The sequence below is a fragment of the Bidens hawaiensis genome, unplaced genomic scaffold, assembly GCF_021521415.1.
Source record: "Bidens hawaiensis isolate Kalapana, Puna unplaced genomic scaffold, B.hawaiensis_p1.1 tig00055699_1, whole genome shotgun sequence".
Taxonomy (NCBI): domain Eukaryota; kingdom Viridiplantae; phylum Streptophyta; class Magnoliopsida; order Asterales; family Asteraceae; genus Bidens; species Bidens hawaiensis.
The window spans coordinates 79,461-101,856 of record NW_027500024.1 but is presented as its reverse complement, the minus strand read 5'-3'; the positions used below and the strand labels follow the sequence as shown (position 1 = coordinate 101,856).

The 22,396-nt window shown below is 39.6% G+C and overlaps 1 protein-coding gene and 1 pseudogene across 2 annotated transcripts; both read left to right on the top strand.

The window, feature by feature from the left end:
- The first annotated feature begins 1,004 nt into the window (after positions 1-1,004).
- On the top strand, positions 1,005-6,188 carry LOC143601117 (monocopper oxidase-like protein SKU5; annotated as a pseudogene). Its single transcript, XR_013147597.1, has 6 exons — positions 1,005-1,469; positions 1,739-2,120; positions 3,199-3,316; positions 3,398-3,758; positions 4,728-5,096; positions 5,823-6,188. The product of XR_013147597.1 is annotated as a monocopper oxidase-like protein SKU5 (transcript).
- A 1,227-nt stretch (positions 6,189-7,415) lies between these two features.
- Positions 7,416-9,036, top strand: LOC143601116 (kunitz trypsin inhibitor 5-like). Its single transcript, XM_077078609.1, has 2 exons — positions 7,416-7,769; positions 8,612-9,036. Exons 1-2 carry the CDS (start codon positions 7,416-7,418, stop codon positions 8,939-8,941), a joined length of 684 nt encoding a protein of 227 aa, XP_076934724.1. The 3' UTR covers positions 8,942-9,036.
- Positions 9,037-22,396: the final 13,360 nt, after the last annotated feature.

Sequence of the window (22,396 nt, the reverse complement as noted above, 5' to 3'; positions counted from 1 at the left end):
TGGAAGCCCCAGTATGGGATGGCAGTAAATAGTTATGTATTATCTTATCATCGTGTTTTTTTGTTATACGATGTTTTTGAAGTATATTTTATTTGTTTGCTCATAAATCTATCGAATGTGTTAATAGATGTACTAATAATAGACAATACAAAGGTTGACATTTGGGGTCAAACTTTTAAATTTTAGAATAGAAATACAATATGGAATTTATGAGTCAAGTTTCAAAATATCAAAAATTCGAAATTATGGTATTTCTTGTTGAGTAATGTTGTCATTGACATGTTGATGAAATGCCAAAGAATCCATCTAGATCTTGAAGTTGAAATTTATCAGTTTGGCACTTTAAACAAAGTCAAAATTAACACTTGGTTATATATTTTCTCTCAGTATTTGGTTGAGTATGTTTATAATCTCTTGGAATAAATTGATTCTATTCAAACTTTCACATGTTTTTATACAGTATTGATATGTTGACTTCTCAGGTCAAACTATGTATTTCCAAAATAAAAATGATTTTTTTTTTCTTTTTGTCATCTTTTAGGTAGAGATGACAATGAGACTTTTATTTATTTTATTTTTAAATATGTGTTCTACAATATTAATTTTTATACAGTTTTATTACTCAAGAATATTAGAAATATAAAAACCAAATATTAGTGAATTAGTTAATAGATTATTTATTATCCAAGAATAAGATAAAAATAAAATAAATGTTTACAGCATTGACGAAGCTTAATAAGGGCCCGAGGGAGCCGGGGTCCCCCCTGTTTTTTTTCGCAGTAGCGTAAATTTACCCGTCTTCGCCCAGAATTTTTTATACTTAGTGTAATTTAGCTGTTTCAACCAAAAAATTTGAGCCCGGCCCTTTTCATTTGTGAAACTTTTTTATACATTTTGAGCCCCCCCCCCCCCCCCCCCCCCCCCCCGTTTATCTTAGTTCAAGCTTCACCACTGGTTTACGGGTGACCGGGTTTGCATGCTTTGGGTAATCTGGCCGGCTATCACATTATAATGTAACACCATCAACATTTGACCAAGTCAAATCTTGATATAATCTTGTAGATGTGGCTTTCAGTTACAAGACAACATAAACAGATGCCTAAATCATAGACAGTTCTTTAAATCATAGTTATTAACTTATTTAGCATCTAGACATGTATAACATGACAGAAAACAGTTGGTTCTTCGTATGCCGATGGCGATATCAACTAAACTGTCAAAACCAAAGTAGTTTTGTCTTGTGAGCTGAATCAACCTTAGTGTCGCCGGCATGCATACAAAACCTCAGTTCCATCACCACCCTTGTTACATACACCCCATATGCACCTTTTGTTCCTATGCAACTCACAATGGCTTCTTTGGTATGGTCCATATTAGCTTTTCTCGTGGTTTTACTTGCGACAACAAACTCGGAAGTCATAGATCTACGTTGGGATATTGATAGTGATGATACATTATTCGCGCAACCGGTAATGTCCTGTTAATCAGTCTTTAATGTTTGAATAATCATTTCTATATACAATGTTTCTTAGGTAACTTCTGTCATTAAAAATCTATATGCATTTAGTATTATATCTTTCAAAAGCAAATTACAAAATAGTGAAATCTTAAATCTTAATCGAATACGATTCTTGTAGTTCTCAACGTATTACTGGTTTTATAATTAACGTACTCTATATACCATTCCAAGTGTTCTATTATATTATGTTCATTGATGGTGTTTGCGTGTTTGCGACAGGTTATAACCATTAACAGCCAGTTCCCGGGTCCTCTTATTAACGCGACAACCAACGACATTGTTAAAGTAACCGTTTTCAACTATTTAGACGAACCCCTTCTTTTCACTTGGAATGGTATTCAACAGAGGCTTAACTCGTGGCAAGATGGAGTTTCCGGGACTAACTGTGCCATTAAACCAGGCACTAACTGGACTTAAGCATTTGTAGTTAAAGATCAGATTGGTACTTTCACTTACTTCCCTTCTATCAACTATCAAAAGCTTGCTGGAGGGTTCGGGCCCCATTCGGGTCAATAATCGTATTGTTATCAATGTCCCGTTTGCAAAACCTGAAGCCGATTTTGATCTTCTTATCGGTGACTGGTTTTTCGTGGATTATAAGGTACAACAATCTATATTTAACCAACCCTTTTAGAAAAATCATCAAATAGCCATTTTAACCAAGAAAACAAGCAAAATAAAATAGTCTTTAATGTTTTAAAGTATCAATCAATCAAGACACGACATGTGTCGTTTTGGGGCAATAGATTGGATCACTTTGCTTTGTAGATTCAACATAGCGCGCCAATTTTCCATTTGGCGCGACAAATTTCCATCTTTGCTCATTTTCTTAATTATAAAATGAGTAAACTGTAGTTTTCGTCCTTGTGTTGTGTCCAAATCTGCGGTTTTAGTTCAATAGTTTTAAATCTGCGATTTTCGTTCCTATGATTTCATTTCACTTGCAATAAACCCAACCCCACTAACCCCGTTAAGTCTGGCTGTTAAAACCATCAGCGTGCCCCACATGTGAGGGCAGTTTTGTCCTTTTTCTCCCCAAATAAACCCAACTCTAATTTGCGAGCCCCCTCATGTGAGGGGCTGAGGTGTATTTGGGGGGGTGGGGGGGGGACAAAATTGCCCCTCACATGAGGGGCACGCTGATAGGTTTAACGATTAGATTTAACGGGGTTAGTGAGGTCGGGTTTAACTGCAAGTGAAATGAAACCGCATGGATGAAAATCACAGATTTGAAAATATTGGACTAAAACAGCATATTTGAACAAACCACCGGACAAAAACCGCAGTTTACTCTTATAAAATAAAAGGTCGTCAAGGGGTCATTTTGTCAAAGTCAAATATCAAAATGACTATTTTGGTAATCTCCCTTATCTATATCACTACTTAAAAATTAACTATCAAAACATAAAAATTTTAGTCAGAATGACCGGTCATTGGCTACCAATGAATCAATGACAACACAATAATATTTTAAAAATAAATTAAATTAAATCTTTAAATCCGACCGGGAATGATAAATCCCCAAATAAAATATTATAAATTTTTTGAGATAAGATTCCGACCCAGACTTTTCAGTAGTCACTTTGTAAGAAGGTACTTGCGAGGGACCTTCACTTATTCCGTTACTAAATTCATCTGATTTATAGTGTACTTACATTTTATCTTGTTTTCATGTAAAGGTCGTTAGGTCCAATCTTGAAGCTTTAACCGAGGTTCCGGATATGATGCTGATCAATGGCAAATCGCCTTACGGGCATTCGACATCAAAACCTTACGAGACTGTGGAGGTCACTAAAGGTATACAACTTTACATGACAGTTAACTATTAATCACGTGTCACTTTACTATTTTAAGGCTTATAATGCTCTAAAACTTTAGGTAAAACATATAGATTCAGAGAATCCAATGTGGGAACGACATTGAGTTTCAACTTCAGGATTCAAAACCACAAGATGCTGGTGGTTGAGACCGAAGGCTCGTACACGAACCAGACAACGTTGGACTCTCTTGACGTGCATGTCGGGCAGTCATACTCGGTTCTGGTAACAGCAGATCAAGATGATGCTGATTACTACATTGTAGCAACTCCTAAGCTGTTAAACACATCAGATGATAGCCCGCTTGTGGCTAAAGGCGTGTTGCATTACACTGAATCGAGTACTCGTGTTAGTGGACTGATCCCCACTGGCCCTGACCCATGGGACATTGAATTTTCAGTAAACCAAGCAAGATCAATCAGGTAAGTGAAAAATTCAAAATCACTTTAAAAGTATCGGTGAATAATATTTTCTTTTCGTTAATAGGGGTGGCAAATGTGACCCGTTAGGGTTGATATGGGCTAAAGTAAAATGTATAATGGGTCAAACTAAAAGAAGAAAAATGTTGAATGGGTCAGAATGGATTGAGATATCAAAACCCCTCTGAAAAAATTTCAAATAAATATTAAAAAATCATAAATCAAAAACTAAAAATGTAAAAAAACTAAAAAGTTTTCGTCCATTGTCCTCGTTTGTAAGAGAAAAAAAAAAACAAAAAAAAACTCAAGAAACGTCAACCCATTATGACCTATTCCAAGTTTCCAATTTTTTCCTTCCTTTAGTTTAACCAATTTTGGCCCATTATACATTTTACATCAACCCTAACGGGTCACATTTTCCACCCCCAATTGGAAGCCAACCCCTTTTGAGCTCAAAGAGAACAAAAAAAATAATAACAGTAAAGCTAAATAACTAGTAGGGGTGTGTAGGTTGGTATTGAACTCAACAACCGAAAATGGAAATTTCTGTTTTTGCGTTTTTAAAACCGTTCGTTTTGGGGTTTTCGGTTTTCACAATGGTTCGTTTTGGGTTTTGCGGTTTTAACTTTTAACGTTTAGGCTTGAAAATTTTGGGCCTAAACTGGCCCAATGTAGTGAATTGTGGCTTGTAACTTTAGGGTAATCTTTTTTAGTTAATAAATAATAATGAATACCATGAGATTGGTGGCCTAATGACATAGACTGACTCTGATAATCACCCGAAAGTCCCGTGCTCAAGTCCTATGGAAGTAAGAAGAGTAAGAAACTTCCTGGTCTCAAAAAATAATAATAATAATAATAATAATAATAATAATAATAATAATAATAATAATAATACATCTAAACCATAAGTGTTCTTTAGAGGTTTTAAAATCTTTGAAGTTTGAACTAATGTGTTCGGTTCTTAAACAGATGGAATATGACAGCAGGAGCAGCAAGACCTAACCCGCAAGGGACATTTAACGTCACTAACGTGACCATATCAGAAACGATCATCCTTCACGGATCACAAGCCAATATTAGCGGCCTGTACCACTACGCGGTCAATAACATATCATATTTCACACCAGATACACCATTGAAACTGGCTGATTATTTCGTCAACGGGTCTGGAGTTTACCACCTAGGTGAATTCCCGATCCAGTCCATCAAAGACGAGGCCGCCTTTGGTGTTTCGGTCGTGAATGCCATTCATAAGGGATGGCATGAGATCATCTTCCAAAATGATCTCACTTTAATGGATTCTTGGCATTTAGATGGCTATGGATTTTACGTTGTCGGGTAAGTGCTGATCAAACTTGAGCTTTTACAACAAATAAGGCGGATTGAATTTTAATAGTTTAAACTATAATTCACTAGCCAATAATAATCTATAGTTCTATACTGATAATGTGACTAATGACAATCACAAACAATTTACTGATTTTTTTAATCAGAAATAAAATGTTACAAATTGTTTTTAAGAAAAGTATATGAAAATTAAGTGTAGTCGGATTTAGTGATTGCCCTTATATATATATTGGTACATTCAAGGCCGGCTATAACGGAGGGCCGGGTGGTCGACGGACCCCGGCCCGACACCCCGATAGGCCCGGATTATTTTAAAAAAATAAATTATATATATATATATATATATATATATTTATGAAAAACAGTATGTATGTATAATGTTTAAACATAATTACAAAATCACTAGTTTGGTCTAGTGGCAAAGAGGTGTGGCTTTTGACCAAAAGGTTTTGGGTTCTAATCTCACTTGACACATTTTAACCTTATTTTTTTAAAAAATAGTGTTTTACGCAACCAAATTATAAGACCCAAAAAATTAAGGCTTATTTAAAAACTAAATTGTTTAACACAACAAGATACCCTTTTTATTAAGGCCAAAAAAAAATTTCGCCTTCAGCCCAAAATTTTTTAACCCTTCTCGGAGCCGGGCCTGGGTACATTGCTATATATATTATTTTATTATCGGTCAATGAGTCATAGTTATCTATTTTTTTTCAGTTTTGGTAATGGAGAATGGACACCAGAATCTCGAAACACGTACAACTTGTATGATCCTGTGGTTCGTTCTACCGTCCAAGTGTACCCTGGATGGTGGACAGCAGTGTATGTTTTCCTGGACAACCCTGGAACGTGGAACTTGAGATCACAACATTTGAAACGTTGGTATTTGGGACAAGAGTTGTATATTCGGGTTCATGATGATGATCCTAACCCGGCTAAGGAAAACCCTCCACCAGAAAACCTGCTTCTATGTGGTGTGTTTGGTGGGTCGGGAGCATAGGCACCAGGTGGTGCACCTGCGCCTCAATCGGGATGGTGATTACTGATTAGAGTGATGGTTATGATGGTGGTTTATGAGCATATAACTCCTCTTCGCTAGCAATAATGTGTGTGAAATAAAACGGATGATTTTGTATTTTTTTAATTAAATTGTTAATTATAAAAACTAAAATGACAGATTATTAAGATTCTTTATTTTGCATACAAACAACTCAAAAAAGTTTATATATAAATTTATTAAGATTCTTTATTTAATTACTTTACACTTGTTAGTACCACTTGATCGTCTGACCCGAGCTATGATCCTTGTACCCTTTTAGCGGGTTTATATGATTACAACTCTACTTATGGAACGAAAAGAATATTGTAAAAAAATGACACAACACAACCACCCTTCAAATCAAAAGGGTATAAGAATTTAACTTAGTTGTAGCCCCTACAAAAATATATCCTTTTAGCGACATTAATTTTTGTAGGGTATAAGAATTTAAGTATTATTGGGAAAAAACAGAATACACAAATCTTGAAGTAGCACTAAATGTGGGCACATGCATGACCAATAACTTTTAACAAAATATCTCTTTTCCAAATCGTCTTTCTGTTATTCTATCTAATTAATTTATATTTTCTTTTGCCTCCCAAGTATTTGACAAATATCATGTGGGTTGGTTAGTTTATGCCACGCAGTAATCACATCATTGTCACGTAAACAGTGAGCTTTAACTAATCAACTTGAAAATTAACCAAGATTTTTAAGAAACAAAAGAATTAAAAAAAAGCTGATTAATTGAATGGTTTGGTTTGGTTTGGTTTGGTTTGGTTCGGTTTAAAAGTTATACAGTTTGTTTTCGGTTTACAAAAATCAAAAACCGTTGTTAACGGTTCAATCTAAAATCACGAAAGCCGAACTGTGAATACCCCTAATATTTGCATACAAAAGCTTAAATGCTCTAACAAACAAATAAACACATAATTTACACACATTCATTCCAATATAAGCAATAATAAGTTATAAACTATAAGAATTAGACAGTATAATACATTTATATGTAACCTTTTAATCACAATACATAGTCGTTTAGATATATAACCGTCACACTTTAAATACTGTATAACACAAGACATTCAATGCGTACTGTTTTTTATGGTTTGAATGTAAATATTTATAAACTAAATAATTATTATAACTTTAATCATAAATTCATAATTGATAACACCATATCCTTCTATAAATACCAAGAATTTGCAAATTTGTGTTCCTCAAACTCTTCTAAAGACATTTTTATACTTATTCATAATTATCCTATCCTCATGAAGACAACATTGTCTTTGGTTTCCTTAAACCTCTTCATCTTCATCACCACACACTCACTTCTATCAACTGCTTCCGACGTCATATACGACTCCACCGGCAACAAGCTTCTGACGGGTGTCCCCTACTACATCTTCCCACTCTTCCGTGGCACCGGCGGTGGTCTCACTCTTTCCCGGGCCAGCAAAGACGCATGTCCACTCAACGTCACCCAAGAACCTTTCGAGTTCAACTATGGCGTCCCGTTCATCGTTACACCGATCATTTTCGATGAAACTTACATTCGTGAATCGTATCCGGTTTCCATTGAAGCAAGTTTTACAGACCCATGCCAGGGATCCAAGACATTGAAGGTTTGCATGTGTCGGTTTTGGGTTAAAACTAAAAGTCTCGTTGGTTTCATTTTTTTATTTTACTAGGGTTGTTCAAATAACTTGCGTATCGAAGCTTGCATGAATATGGCTATGTTGTATCGAAGCTTGCATGAATATTATTTTAACTAAAAATAATTTTACGTATACTTTTCGATTTTATACATGGGCTTGAAAAATCTAGACAGGATATAATTGGTCCAAAACAATTAATTTAAAATATAATAAAATTAACATAAAATAATAAAATAATGAATTTGAACCGAAGCTTTTGGCTAAAAGTATTCATTAACCATTTATTAACAACTACTTTTTGATCGAAGTATTTAATGAGTTTGTTAAATAAAATTAACTTGATAATCAAGTAGAGTAATTATATATGCAAATAGAGTAATTATGTAATTACTATATGATAATTACTTTATGAAATAACTGCAAGTTACTCTACTTGTATATATAATTACTCTACTTAATTCTCACGTTTAGCACGTTAATTTCATTTGTACGTTAACATTTCCCTTGTTTTATAAACACAATAATAAAAAATTAAACACTATGTTATGAATTTAGTGAGTATATCCTGATTTGATGAATTTAGCCAGTAGCTCATTTGAAAGATTCGTTGAGCGTTAATAAAAAAACACTACAAACAAGTTCAGTGTGGTTCGGTTAAGTTTTGAAACAACGCATTACTGAAAACGAACCTACTTTTTAGTTTTCAAAAACAAAAAAGAAAGACAAAAACCGAAGCGCTAGTTATTAGTTTGTGTCGGTTATTTTGGTTTAGTTTGGCTTAATCGGTTTTTTCTTACTCGTACCTGTAGCTGTCATCGTCGGAAGTTGTGGCAGCAGCTGTTGCTAAAACTGTTAAGACCGTTACTGCCGGCGGTCAGTTGAACACACAAGAGAGCTGTTTTCAGTTTGTGGAGGCCGATGTGATGCCCGGAACTAGAAGTTACCAGATCCAGCTATGTCCGTTTAAATGTGGTTCGAACAGTAGTACCAGTCTTAGTTGTTATAATATCGGACTTGTCACAAATTCGGACGGCAAGACGTTTCTTGGTCAGACCGATGCTTTGTTTCCGGTTGTGTTTCAGAATTCTTTTGGCAATTCCGTTCAGACTGCTACCCAGTCTGCTATCCAGTCTGTGTAGTGTTGAATTGGTGTTTTATGTTCGTCGAGTTTGTGACTTGTTAATGCATATTCATTTGTCCATTATGCAAAGTTGAATAATTTTGTATTTCTGTATGTTGTTGATCGTGATGAAATAAATTTGCATGATATCACTTAACAAAGTTCGTAAAATAATTCCGATTACGTTATCTTTTTCTTTTCTTTTTTTTTATTTTATAAAAGAAACTAGTAGCAACCAAAATAGAGTCCTTTCCGATATGGTCTAGTGGTAAGAATTCTAAGTTTCTCAATGGCGGGGTCCGATGGCAGCGCCCTTGGCTGGGGTTAAGCTGTCAGGTCAGCTTGGAAATTCTTTATTTTGAACACTTGTTGCTTCATTAAAATCTTATTAAAAATTTAATTAAATTAAAGTTTGTTATTAAAATTATTATTAATTTTATTGAAACAACAAGAGCGTCCTTTGGTGTTTTGAATTTCAAACATGTTGTGATAACTGTTAAGCAGTTATAACTGACCCAACCCTAATATATCATTTATCTTGATCATACGTAACTTCGCTGGTTCATCATAACTTACACAAATCCGTACTTGATTCTTGCTCTTAAATCTGAGTTTCATCCGGTTAAAATGTTTGTGGTATTGAATTAGGAACTAGTGAAATCATTTAAGAAGATTGGTGTGAATTTGTTTATATATTTATTCATTAAATTAACTTTAATCAGGAAACAATCGGTGATCCGTGAATCTATATCTATAATATATATAAACGAAAACATAAAAATCCTACGTGTCGCGATGTGGTCGCTCCATCTTTTTTTGGTGTCACAGATTTGCTTGATTTTTAAATGGAGGCTTCTCATGCATTTGACCCGAATTCATGGGTATGGGTCTTACCAAACCCAGATATTTCTTAAACGGGTTATAACATCTCATTAAATTAAAAATTATTCTCATCAAATTATTGATGTAAATATCCTATAAAATAGGATATACTAAAAATTAATATCTTATTTATTTAAAAAATATATATATTATTTAAATTAAAAAACCAATTTTATAGTAAAAAAATAAACGGGTCTTGAGTCTCATCAAACCATAAGTATATTATTAACTTTCAAAAATATTATTTATAATTAAAAAACCAATTTTATAGTAAAAGAAATAAACGGGTCTTGGGTCTCATCAAAACCATATAGCTGTTAAATCGGGTTATAACATCTCATTTATTTGTGAAATAATTTATCACCAAACCATAAGTATATTATTAGCTTTCATATAATAAAAAAATATAAATTCAAAAAATAAATAAACATTAGAACAAATAATATAAAACAACCCCCATAATACGGAGGATAAAAACTAGTGAATATATAAACCAACTTATCGAATTGAATTAAACACAATCATATGTTGTAATCAAACTTTTTAAAAAATTGATATTTGATGGGTTGTAAACGAGTTGACTTGAATGTATTGCTTGTTCTAGCTTTACACAAGTTGATGTTTTAGCATGTTTGATTTAATATGTTAAGCACACCAACACAAATACGACTAGTTTTAAACGATTTAGTTTTGCTATTCAAAAAAGGCTAGCGATTTAGCGTGTTGCACATTTGCCTTCTGTATCGATGTGAAAACTCATTTTTAATGGAACTAAATCAAAAGCATTGAACATTTAGTACATGACCAAATTATAAACAAGTAACATTATACCAAGTTTTGTGGAGGCGCCAAAGGGGGTGGTGTCACCTACCTCACCCGTTAACCCATTGCCAAACCACAACACCTCCCCAGCGCCAAACCTTTGCCCTCCTAGCTCTTTCTTTTCCCGTAACCCATCGTCTTACGTGAACATGACGTGACATTTTAAATAACAAAAAAGATCTGATTATTTCTTTGTTATGATATGTTGGTCTCCTAACGTACTAGAAGTTATACTAATGGAGTGGTAATTGAAATAGTGGTCCTAGTAGAGTAGTAGGTTCCATGGGCTTTCCCTAGTTACGAAACCAAACACATGCAATTACAAAACAGGTTTGAGATTGAGTTATTTTGTTTTCTAAGTTGAAGAAACACTAAGTGAACCCTGGACAGATTATAGATAATCTGGGGGTTAAGTAATTTTTCCCACGGATGAGGTCCAGCAGAGAAGGTTGTTCTTCAGGGGACCTGCAAAACAGACACCGTAAGCTCGTCACTGAGAAGGGGGGGGTTCCTCCTTGTGACCACCCTCCGGCGTGAGAATCAGACTAGATTGCTCTGAATATAAGTGTATATTAAGAGATTGCTAGATAAGATTGAGATATCAGATGATGTCCTTACCAATCCAAGGTGTTGGAGTATTTATAGCCGAAGGTAGGTTTCCAAGCAGGTACAGCCGGCTGAATAGTATTCCTGTTCTACCAACAGTGGACTACGCACAGGCCATGCTGGTTGGTGGATAGGTTACGGCCAACAGTAATAAGGTCGGCTGTATACTGTTCCACCAACTGTAGGCTGCGCACGTCCCATCATAAGGGTTGGTGAGTAGGCAGCGGCTAATAGTGACAAACAGTACTAGAGTGTGCTCCTCCTCGTATTGTTGTCGGTGAGCTGTCACCCTGTGATTAGTTCATGGGCTGCTCTGGTCAAATTGTCTGTTCCGCCCATACCTTAGTAGGTATAGTACGAAAGACCTTCCAGAAGCATACGGACTAGCTCATTTAGGCGGGAGTATTCTCGCCTTGCTCATTCCTTCATGTGACTACTGAAGTAACGAATGCCTTGTGCGTGTAGCCTTGCTGTTAGTGCGGGTAGCCTTCCCTGATGGCTTGTATCCGCAGCTGCGGGAACAGGCGGGGTACTTCACCATTGGGAGGCTTTCCCTGCGGGTACAGCTGACGTACTGCGCGTAAGGTTCTTTGAGCATGGTGGGTCCTGCTGGAGCAGTTGGTCATTGCGCAGACGTCCCTGTTCAAGGTGAGTCTTGCGGGTCCAACTGGACTCTGCTGGGACCTACCTCTTCAAGTCCCCCCAGTCCAATGTTCTTCTCATGAATTATTAATAAGTGAGGTGAACTTTTGGACTTAGCAAGGGGTTTTGAGAAGGGTTTAGTTTTTCGGTTTTCCGTGGTGATTCATCCCACGGTTTTCCTGATGTCACGTAGAAATTCCCGACTTTTCTGCTTGATCTTTGGGTGTGATGCGGGTAGGTTTGTAACCTCCTCGCACGTCAGGAGCGTTGAGTCCCACTTGTGTGGATTCTCCATGGGGTCTTGGTGGTTTTCGACATAGTGATCAATTATGCTAAAACCACCAATTCCATCTTGGAGTTTCAAACAATATAGTTCTCGACGTTCCCGTCATGCGGGAATGTTATTCACGTTTCCGCAAGCATGGCCCAGAAGATCCTTCTTGGTTTGAATTCCCTGCAGAGTGCTAAGTACGTGAAGGTTTTTTCCTTGACACTGTACCCGCACTCGTCTTACGGTTACTTTACTTCCAAGGTATTCCTGGCGTCAATTCCTTGCGGGTGCTAAGTATGTGAAGGGTTTTACCTTAACACTGTACCTGCATCCGTCTTACGGTTACTTGGTTGCCAAGTTATTCTTGGCTTCAATTCTCTGCGGGTGTTAGGTATGTGAAGGGTTTTGCCTTAACACTGTACCCGCATCCGTCTTACGGTTACTTGGTTGCCAAGGTAAGGGGTATTTTCCCGCTCACTTTTGAATCTTTTTGAATTTTGAATTTCGAAATTCGAAGAGTTGTTGGAATGATAGGAACAGTCCAAACATCTGAAACGTCGTGCGACGGTTTCTTCTGACTGTGTCAGGACGTGCAGGAAGTTATGGTGACGTGACAGTACATGGTCATTCCAGACGCTTTTTCAGGCGCGTGGGCGCGATTTTTTGGACGCGTGGCCGCGAAATTAATGGTATGCGTCCTGTCAACAGCTGTTGCCAGCTTGCTTTATGCCACGTGTCATAGTTTCATTGCACCTTCGTTTTCTCTCTCCTCCGCATTAATTTCATCGCATTAATTGCGATTAGTATATAAAGGGGGAGAGGGTTCTTTGTAATCCACACTTTCAATCTTCTCTTCATCTTTTAAGCGATTTCCGACGAATACTCATCCTTTTCAGGCAAGCATTCTCTCGAAATCGCTTTCTTCTTTCCTTCACAAGATGTCTCGTGATGTTGAATCCACAGCCGATGACAAGAGTACTGCTGGCGAGTGCCAGTGTGCTCTGCCTGGCGATCTGTACCGGTATGTTGTAAGGAAGTTCATGCTCGAGTCTCTCGAGCCTGAGTTTCCTGAACCCCATCAGACCGTGTACGATGCCCCCAGAGGCAAGATCGGGGTTTATGCAGCATTCTTTGTCTATGGGAATCTTAGGTTCCCATTGACAAAGTTTGTTTACCGTGTCCTTGAGAGGCACGGTGTTCATTTGACCGAGTTGCACCCCATGGCGATCGCCAAGATTCGCCACTTTGAGTGGGTGTGCCGGATACTGGGCGTTGAGCCCTATGTTGACCGCCTGATGACCTTCTACACTTGGAGGTGCATCCAGGGGTGGTACACGTTGACAACCCGTATTAAGGGTTTAAAGATCTGCGCGACCGAGCGCAGTCTTCGCGCGTGGAAGAGGGAGTTTTTCTTCATATCCGCTCGCGCCATCCCCATTGCCATGAAATTCAAGAACGGGCAAGCACTTCCCAGCCTTCACGCCTCCAGCTACCAGGAGGCGGAATGGTTTGCGAAGATATCTCGGGTCCAATCTCCGGTTTACCGGTTTGCGGAGTCCGGGATGGTGATGCTGGGGATGAGCCGGGTGTGGAAGGAGGCTGATGCGCGCAAGATTCCGATCGTCCTCGAATACGGTTCGAACTCTGTTCCTTACGGTATGCCTTTTTCCCTTTTGTTGATTTTGAATTTCTTCTAACTTCTCTCTTGTTTATTTCAGAGGGGAATGACTTGCAGTCGCTCCTGAACCCGCGGGAGGCTGATGGTCCCGCACGGATGGGTACTCGCGCTCTAGATGAGAACGAGTTGCCCATCCTAGAACAAACGGCGGATCGGTTCGTGGAGGTCTATCCGCTAGGCCATGAGATCCTTAGCCCCCGTCGGCCAGGTAAGGCGCTCTTCGACCCTCGACCCCTCAATGTTGAAACCTCTGCTGGAATTCCTCTAATCGTATGTTCTGATGAGGAATCCGCAGATGGTCCTCCGTTGGTGCGGAAGAAGAAGGCTGCCGGCGGGAAGGGGAAGGAGAAGGCCTCCACTGCCGATCCAGCGCCTCGGTCTGATTCGGAGACCGAGAGCGAAGAGGTGGCGGGGAATCCCGGTGGTGATAAGACCACCGCTCCGGAGGTTGCGACTGTCACCTCCGGAGAGCCAAAGAAGACGACGGTGACTGGCGCAAAGAGGCCGGCTCCATCGGGTCCGTCCCCGCATCTCCGTACCTTTAGGCTCAAGAAAACCCGTAAGTACAAGTTTCCTTTAGCTTTTATCTTCATAGCTTAATCCTTAGTCTTTTAACACTTTTCTTCTTTACGCAGGCGTGGATGTTGGCGCATTCCAGGGTGAAGGGCCGAGTAGTACCTCTCCGCCAATGACGGTAGGCTTGGTCAGCCTACCTGAGGCGTCGACCCAGGCGCCTGCGCCTGCTTCCGCTGGATCAGTTGCTCACTCCTTTGAGCCGACTGTTCCAGCCGAGATGACGTCACCGCCGGCTGTGAGTGCGATTTTTACAGCATCATTCACCGAGCCGGCGGTTACTATTGCTGCGGATTCCGCGGCAGCGACCGCGGCGGCGACCACGGCGGCTGCTACCATGCCCCCGCCATCGGCAACGACGGCCGGTCCATCAGGTACGCATGGGGCTTCCCGCCAATCTTTGCCACCTTCCCATCTGCCTGACTTCTTGGATGGATTTCCTTTGGGTTCAGGTGATGGGTTCGGCGGCTATCGGCCTGTTATTGACCCTACAGGTGCGTAGGGTTCTTCTGGCCCATTTTATACATATATATTTTATCATCTTTTCCTAACTGCTGTGTTTTTTGCAGTGTCGGATTCCAATGAAGTGTATGTTCCACGATGGAACATTCGCCGAGGAACAACCCTTCGCACCCCTGTGGAGTGCGTGGAATGGGCTCGTCACGCTGCTCCCAGTGGTGCGTTGGGGGAAGCCATGGCTAGCTACCAGGAGGGTAGACTAACCAATGAGCTTCGGGTTCTCCTGGCCCGGATGCAGCCGCGCGTCGAGCTGCTTTGTCGTGAAAACGACAAGTTAAAAGCAGCTCGCCTCAAGGAAGTAGCTCAGGCGCGGGCTGTCCGGGAGGAGAACCAAAAACTTGCCGCAGTGGCTGCGGAGAAGGAGAAAGCCTTCAAGGCCCTCGAGGTTGAAGTTCAGGCTCGACTCGAGGCCCGTTCCAAGGCTGCCTAAGCTGTTAATGAACAGCTTCGGGTGGCTAAGGAAACTGCGAGGAACGCAACCGAGAGGGCCACCAAGGCTGAAGCTGTTGCTGAGCCTCTGCGCGTGGAGAATGAAGAACTTAAAGCCAAATTAGAGGCTCTCCAGCAGGCTCATGATGCCTTGGCGATGGAAGACGCCAAAAAGCTCCAGGAGATCTTGGACCAGAGGGAGGTGCTTGACCATACTGAGCGGAAGCTAAAGGGCGTCGAAGAGGCTGCGGCTAAAGAAGTGTTGCTTGCCAACCTTAACAAGAGTGAAGCCGAACGCGCCCGTAACGAAGCTCAAGCTGCCCTCCAAGAAGCTCTGGCTGCCAAGGAATGGCTTCTTCGAGAAGCGTTGTCTCAGGTAAACTTTCATGTCTTTACGCTCTTCTTTGTAAATTTATAGGGTGTTGACACTTGTATATTTTCTTATGTAGGTTGTGCATCGGGTCTTCTCAGAGACATCTTACGACGATGCTATGAGCGCAGCCCTCAACGCTTCTCACGAGGATGGGGAACGGGCCGGCTTCCTGCTTGGTCTAGGGTTCGTTGAGAAAGGCGTCCCGCCTTCCAACTTCCCTATGTATAATGTGGATACTGAAGCTGCTTATGACCAAGCAGTGAACCAGTATGCTGCCTTCCCGCATCCGGTGGTGGAGAAGGTGAATGAAGTTGCTGCTGCTGATGATGGGCTAGCTATCCTTAAGGCTTTCCTTGAACAGCCACGCTCTACTGACGGCGCTGGTCCAAGTGGAAGTGGCCCTGAAGCCTGATCCTGAAGATCCCTTCCCGCTGCTAGGATAGATTTAGTTTGTATAGGTTTACTTTCTTGTAGGCGGTTAGTTACCCGGCCATTCTTGTAACGAATATTTATGAAATACAAATCTTTGTGCGGCTAAGACCGCTTCTTTCATTGGATTCCTTGCTTTATAAACGTTATGACTTGCATACTTTAGTTTAAATTAGCAATTTTCCAAGTGTTTAGAATAAGTTAACCTTTGAACGTGGCAGATTGGTGTGAAGTTTTGCTTCCTCTTCCGTGATTGTGCGGGTAGGACCGTCACTTGCACGTAGTAGGATGGCTAAACTTTACCATCTGACCTGCGTGTAGGTTTTCCTCATCTTTTGAGGATAAGTTAACCTTTGAACGTGGTAGATAATAGGTGTGAAGTTTTGCTTCCTCTTTCGTGATTGTGCGGGTATGACCGTCACTTGCACTTAGTAGGATGGCTAAACTTTACCCATATCTGACCTGCGTGTAGGTTTTCCTTATCCTTTTTAGGATAACCTTTGAACGTGGTAGATGATAGGTTGAAGTTTTGCTTCCTTGTTTGTGATTGTGCGGGTAAGACCGTCACTTGCACTTACAAGGATGGCTAAACTTTACTTACATCTGACCTGCGTGTAGGTTTTCCTTATTTTTGTGTTTATGCGGGTTTTGCCGCCTTCCACACGTAACGACTTACTTCTTCCTCATTTATGCGGTGAATACAGGCACCAGTGTGGGAAGTTCATAAGTATAAAGGTAAGGTTAACACATTATGAAAGGAGAATCATTTCCAGTAGAAGTGGCTCTAGGCCTTTTCTTTACAAGTTTTGGAATTGATCTACATATAACATTTGCGTAATTGAGCTCCATTCCATGTTCTTGGGATGGGAGTGCCATCGAGCCTTTCGAGCCGGTATGCGCCCTTTCCCAGTACTTCTTTGATAATGTATGGCCCTTCCCAGACCGGGGCCAGCTTTCCTGGGCGTTCTTGGTTCGAAGCCTCGTTGTTACGCAGTATGTAGTCTCCTACTTTGAAGTTGCAGAGTTTTACCCGCGTGTTGTAGTACTTTTGCATTTGTCGCTTGTAGTTCTCTTCACGCACTGCGGCTAAGTCTCTGCGTTCCTCGGTTAGCAAAAGATCTAACCGTCTTTCCGCATCATTGTCCTCTGGCTGAATCAAGACCCTTGGTGAGGGTAAACCAATTTCGACCGGGACCATGGCTTCAGTACCATAAGTGAGGCTGAACGGGGTTTCTCCCGTACTGGCCTTCTTCAGCGTTCTGTTCGCCCAAAGGACGTGCGGAAGCTCGTCCACCCAGCCGGATATGTGTTCCAATAGTCTTTTCTTTATGCCTTCGACGATGCTCTTATTTGCTCTTTCCACCTCACCATTACCTTGCGGGTGTGCCACTGAGGTAAAGGTGTGAGTGATTTGAAGTTCTTTCAGCCACTGTTGTAGCTTCTTGTCAGCAAAGTTGGTGCCGTTATCGCTCACCAAATTCTGTGGAAGTCCAAAACGATAAATAATAAATTCCCAAATAAATTTTTTGATATGTTTCGCGGTTGTTTGGGCTAAAGGTTTTGCTTCTATCCACTTGGTGAAGTAGTCGATGGCTACCACTAGGAACTGAACATTTCCTGCTGCTGTAGGAAATGGGCCTGTCACATCGATGGCCCACTTCTGAAATGGCCATGAAGAAGTGACTGGAACAAGTTCATTCTTCGGGCGGTGCGTGTTGGGTGCGTAAAGCTGGCAAGACCTGCATTTTCTGATGTATGCCAGTGCATCCGTATGCATCCCCGGCCAAAAGTATCCCGCGTTGTTTAGCTTGGCTACAACAGCGCGGGGACCTGCGTGTACTCCACAGATGCCTTCGTGTACTTCCCTTAGGAGGTAGTCAGCATCTTGGTTGTCCACGCATCTTAAGAGTGGGCCAAGAAAGTTACGTCTGTAAAGGATGTCATCGATGAGTTGATAATTCATTGCTTTACAGCGTAGTTTTCTTGCCTGTGTTTTGGACTCCGGTAGTGTACCTGTCGCAAGGTATTTTATTATTGGTGTCATCCACGTTTCCGTGCCTGTTTGGATGACACAAATTTCCTTGTGCGGGACCGATGGTGTCTCGAGGAGTTCAATGCGGATATTCTTTCCTAAGTGGGTGAAGGCTAATGATGCAAGCTTGCTTAACGCATCCGCAGATTTGTTTTCACTTCGCTTGACGTGTATGACTTTGCAGTCATTGAAATCGCGCATAAGGGATTTTGCTTGTGCGAGGTACAGGGCCATTGTGTCGTTCACGGCCGTGTACGTCCCGTTGATTTGATTGGCTACTAACATGGAATCCACGTGGGCTTCCAAGTTTTTCACTCCCATCTTACGCGCAATTCTCAGCCCAGCCAGGAATGCTTCATACTCGGCTTCGTTATTCGTACTTGGAAAATCCAGTCGAATAGCGTAAGTGTATTCCTGGCCTGCTGGGTTGGTTAGCTTTAGCCCTGCGCCTGAACCCTCGTTACTGGCTGCTCCATCAGTGTAGAGTCGCCAGACATCATTGATGTCTTGTGCTGGAGAGGGTTGAGCCTCTTCCTGGCACTCTTTTTCCCGCGATGCAGGCACTTCTGCAATAAAGTCGGCCAGAACCTGGCCTTTTATGGCTGGTCTTGGCTTATACTTTATCGCGTATTCCCCCAACTCAATTGCCCATTTGGCTAGGCGTCCCGATAACTCGGGTTTGCCTAGAACGTTTGCAAGTTTGAAGTTTGAGAGAATGGTGATTGGGTGACCCTGGAAATATCGTCTTAGCCTGCGTGAAGCGTGTATTAGTGCTAAGACTAATTTTTCTAGGGTAGAGTACCGGGTTTCTACGTCTGTTAGGACACGGCTAACATAGTAGATTGGCATCTGGATGCCTTTTCGTTCTACTAGCAGGACTGCCTCGGTTGCTCTATCAGTTGCGGAAAGGTATAGGATTAATTCCTCTCCCGCTTTTGGTGCTGTCAGCGTTGGGAGTTCGATCAAGCGTGACCGAATCTCCTGAAAAGCTGCTTCCGCTTCAGGTGTCCAGCGGAAGTGCGTTTTCTTTAAACAGTTTCTCAATGTTGACACGAATGGAAACGACTTATCCGCGTGGTTTGCCAAAAAGCGATTAAGTGCCACTAGTCGTCCATTAAGTGTCTGAGCCTGTTTGATGGTAGTAGGTGACTCCATTTTGATAATGGCTTCGACCTTTTCAGGGTTCGCTCTGAAGCCATCTTTAGTGACGATGACCCCCAAGAACTTCCCTTCTTCCATTCCAAAGGCACACTTGCTCGGGTTGAGCTTCATGTTTATCTTCCTGAGCGTGTTGAAAGTTTCTTCGATGTCTTTCAACATCGCTTCTGGGTCAGGGCTTTTGATGACCAAGTCATCCATGTAGACCTCCAAGTTCCTCCCAATTTGGGAATGAAACTCTTTGTCCATCAGACGTTGGTATGTGGACCCGGCATTCTTAAGTCCGAATGGCAATTACAAAACAGGTTTGAGATTGAGTTATTTTGTTTTCTAAGTTGATGTGTTATGTACTTTTGTTTATTATATATTAACAGTCATTATAACATAGTTGTGAGATTGAGTTGGGTATTAATATACGCTTTTCAATTTTGTTTTATCAAAAGGACTTACTAATTAAGTACTTAAGTAGTCAAAGATTTCTTTTAGAATAATGCATAAAGTTTGGAGAATGATGCCTTTTAAATATGATGTTGATGTATATAGGTGTAATTTTTCTTTTAAAGTTGTATGAAATTTAGAAAATGACGTGATTTTAATATGAAATTGATGTATATGAATATAGGTGTGTGGATTTATGTATTTATTTATGGTTGTTGTCTATTGTGACAGGTAGCAAAAACTTCATTGTGATTGAATGACCCTAGGAATATGATAAAGTGGAATACCTTTTTTTTTAAAAAAAAAAGAGAGAGAACAATATGTTTTATGTTGAAGTTGTGGATTAGGGGAACGATGTTCGATTTCGCGTTCAAATTGAAGAGGAGTTGGGTTAGGGTTTTAGAAGTCATAGGAGAACGAGATGGAGATATGGGCCTGAATTCAAATGCCCTAGAAAACATAAAGTGATAAGAAGAGATCGACGCATATGTACATATATTGTAAAGTATATCTTGTGCTTTTTTTTCTTTTTTATTTTACTTTTTATGACACTTGAATTCTAGAAAGATGACAAGTGTTGTTCGTTAAAATAACAACGTGTGTTGTCATTCACATATCATTAAAGCCTAGTTTTCTTATAGTGTCTCCAACCTGATCGGGTTAAAATTGGCCAATATTGTACACCCGAGGTGTTGTTCCCGACAATACTGGTGGCCTGGCTAAGGTGTTCCCAAGTGCACTTCTTTCATTCTTATCAATTAGTAGAAGTTGAATGAGTAGATCCCAACACATGTATTAACCGTTATTATAAAATAATTGTTACATTGAGTTGTGTAGTATACCCTTTTCAATTTTGTTTTATTAAATGAATGCTAGGTACATAAATTTAGTTGATCGATGATTTTTTTAGAATGTATGAAGTTCGGACAAGGACGCCTTTTAATATAAAATAAAATTAATGTATACATGTGTAGTTTCTTGACAAATGTATGAAGTTTAGAAACTGATGTCATTTTAATATGAAATTACTATATCTACGTGTATGGATTTATGTCTATTTGTTTTATATTTATGCTTGTTGTCTATTGTGAGGTGACAACAACTTCAATGTGGTTGAATGTCGTCTATATAATGCATGGTATACGCTTTTGGGAAAAAAACACATACAACAATACAATAATAGTCAGTTAAATATGAAAATATAAACTAAAAAATACTTGATAATTTGATTGTATGGCTACTCAAATTAAAAACTATCTACTATCACAACTTAACTCCACCACTAATTGAATGTCATGTGACAAAGGTTGGGTTGCTCTTGTTATATGGTTATTCATCAAATTTTTGATTTTCCATTTTTAAGTTAAAAAGATAGTTTATCTTATTTACATTGAAGAAAAATTCATCATATTGGGTGGTCTTAAATTTGAGCACACTAGCTACTAAGATTTTTCTCTATACACTTCTCATTATTCCTCTAGAAATCAAGTCCAAAACAATCACCAAGACACCAACAACTTCCATATTGGATTTATTTCGTCTTGTTGAAATCCAACATCGAAAATCTCAAATTTAATGTTGTGATTTGAAATTTAGAAAAGCTCCATTCTCGTCTATAAACATTAGGTGTGTGTTTGGGTAGTGAAGGTAGAGGAAAAGATACATATTTATCAATAATATATTTCAGAAGTTTATTTTCTTTGATATGTGTTAGTAAACTTATTGCTTACCATATAAGACACATTAACCCACATATTAATATTTCAATACGATAATCAATTATAAGGCCCCTAAATCGTGTACCTTTTAGCGATTAAATCTAACTCAGAAACAAAGTTTTCAAATCGAAAAAAGATTCACTCATTACACAACAGAAACATTCAACGTTCATTACACATAAAACGTAACATTGTCTTTAACATTAATCAAAACGTAAACTTTAAGCCGTAACTAGTCCGGATAGTTCGTTGATGCCCTCCTTCCTAACACATAAGTCACCTGCAATCAACCTGATATGAATATTAAAATTCAGCTATATAGAGCGAGTTCTAGTTTAACGCATAACATCAATTCATCATATAATATGATGAATTGATGTATGCGTTAAACTAGAACTCGCTCTATATAACTGAATTTATATGATGAATTGATGTTATGCGTTAAACTAGAACTCGCTCTATATAGCTGAATTTTAATATTCATATCAGGTTGATTGATTAACATAACAAATCATAATGTAACAACTCATAACATGACCACTTGTAACATAACATTCATAACGTGGCATTCCTAACATATGTTAGCCATATGAGTATGTGCATGGCTTGCCAACCATCCCTATGTTCACACGCACATGCACGTATAAGGTCGGTTGACTAAGGAGTTGCGAGCCCTCAACCTAGGTGGGGAGTAATTAGTGAGTACTCGAGTATGGTAAATTATAAGTATACTAATTTCTGGAGATTATGTATACGTCAAATATCATTAGTTCACTAATATTCATAATAACATACGTGAATATGAATATAAATAAAAATGATACGTCTTGGTGGTTAGAAGTTGACCAATTCCGAGCCAAGTTGACCTATTTCGATTTAACTGATTCTGCCTAGACTTGACAGA

Coding starts and splice junctions, on each gene's coding strand:
- LOC143601116 (XM_077078609.1), top strand. CDS start 7,416: ATGAAGACAACATTGTCTTTGGTTTCCTTAAACCTCTTCATCTTCATC. Junction 7,770..8,611: donor AGGGATCCAAGACATTGAAG/GTTTGCATGTGT, acceptor TCGTACCTGTAG/CTGTCATCGTCGGAAGTTGT.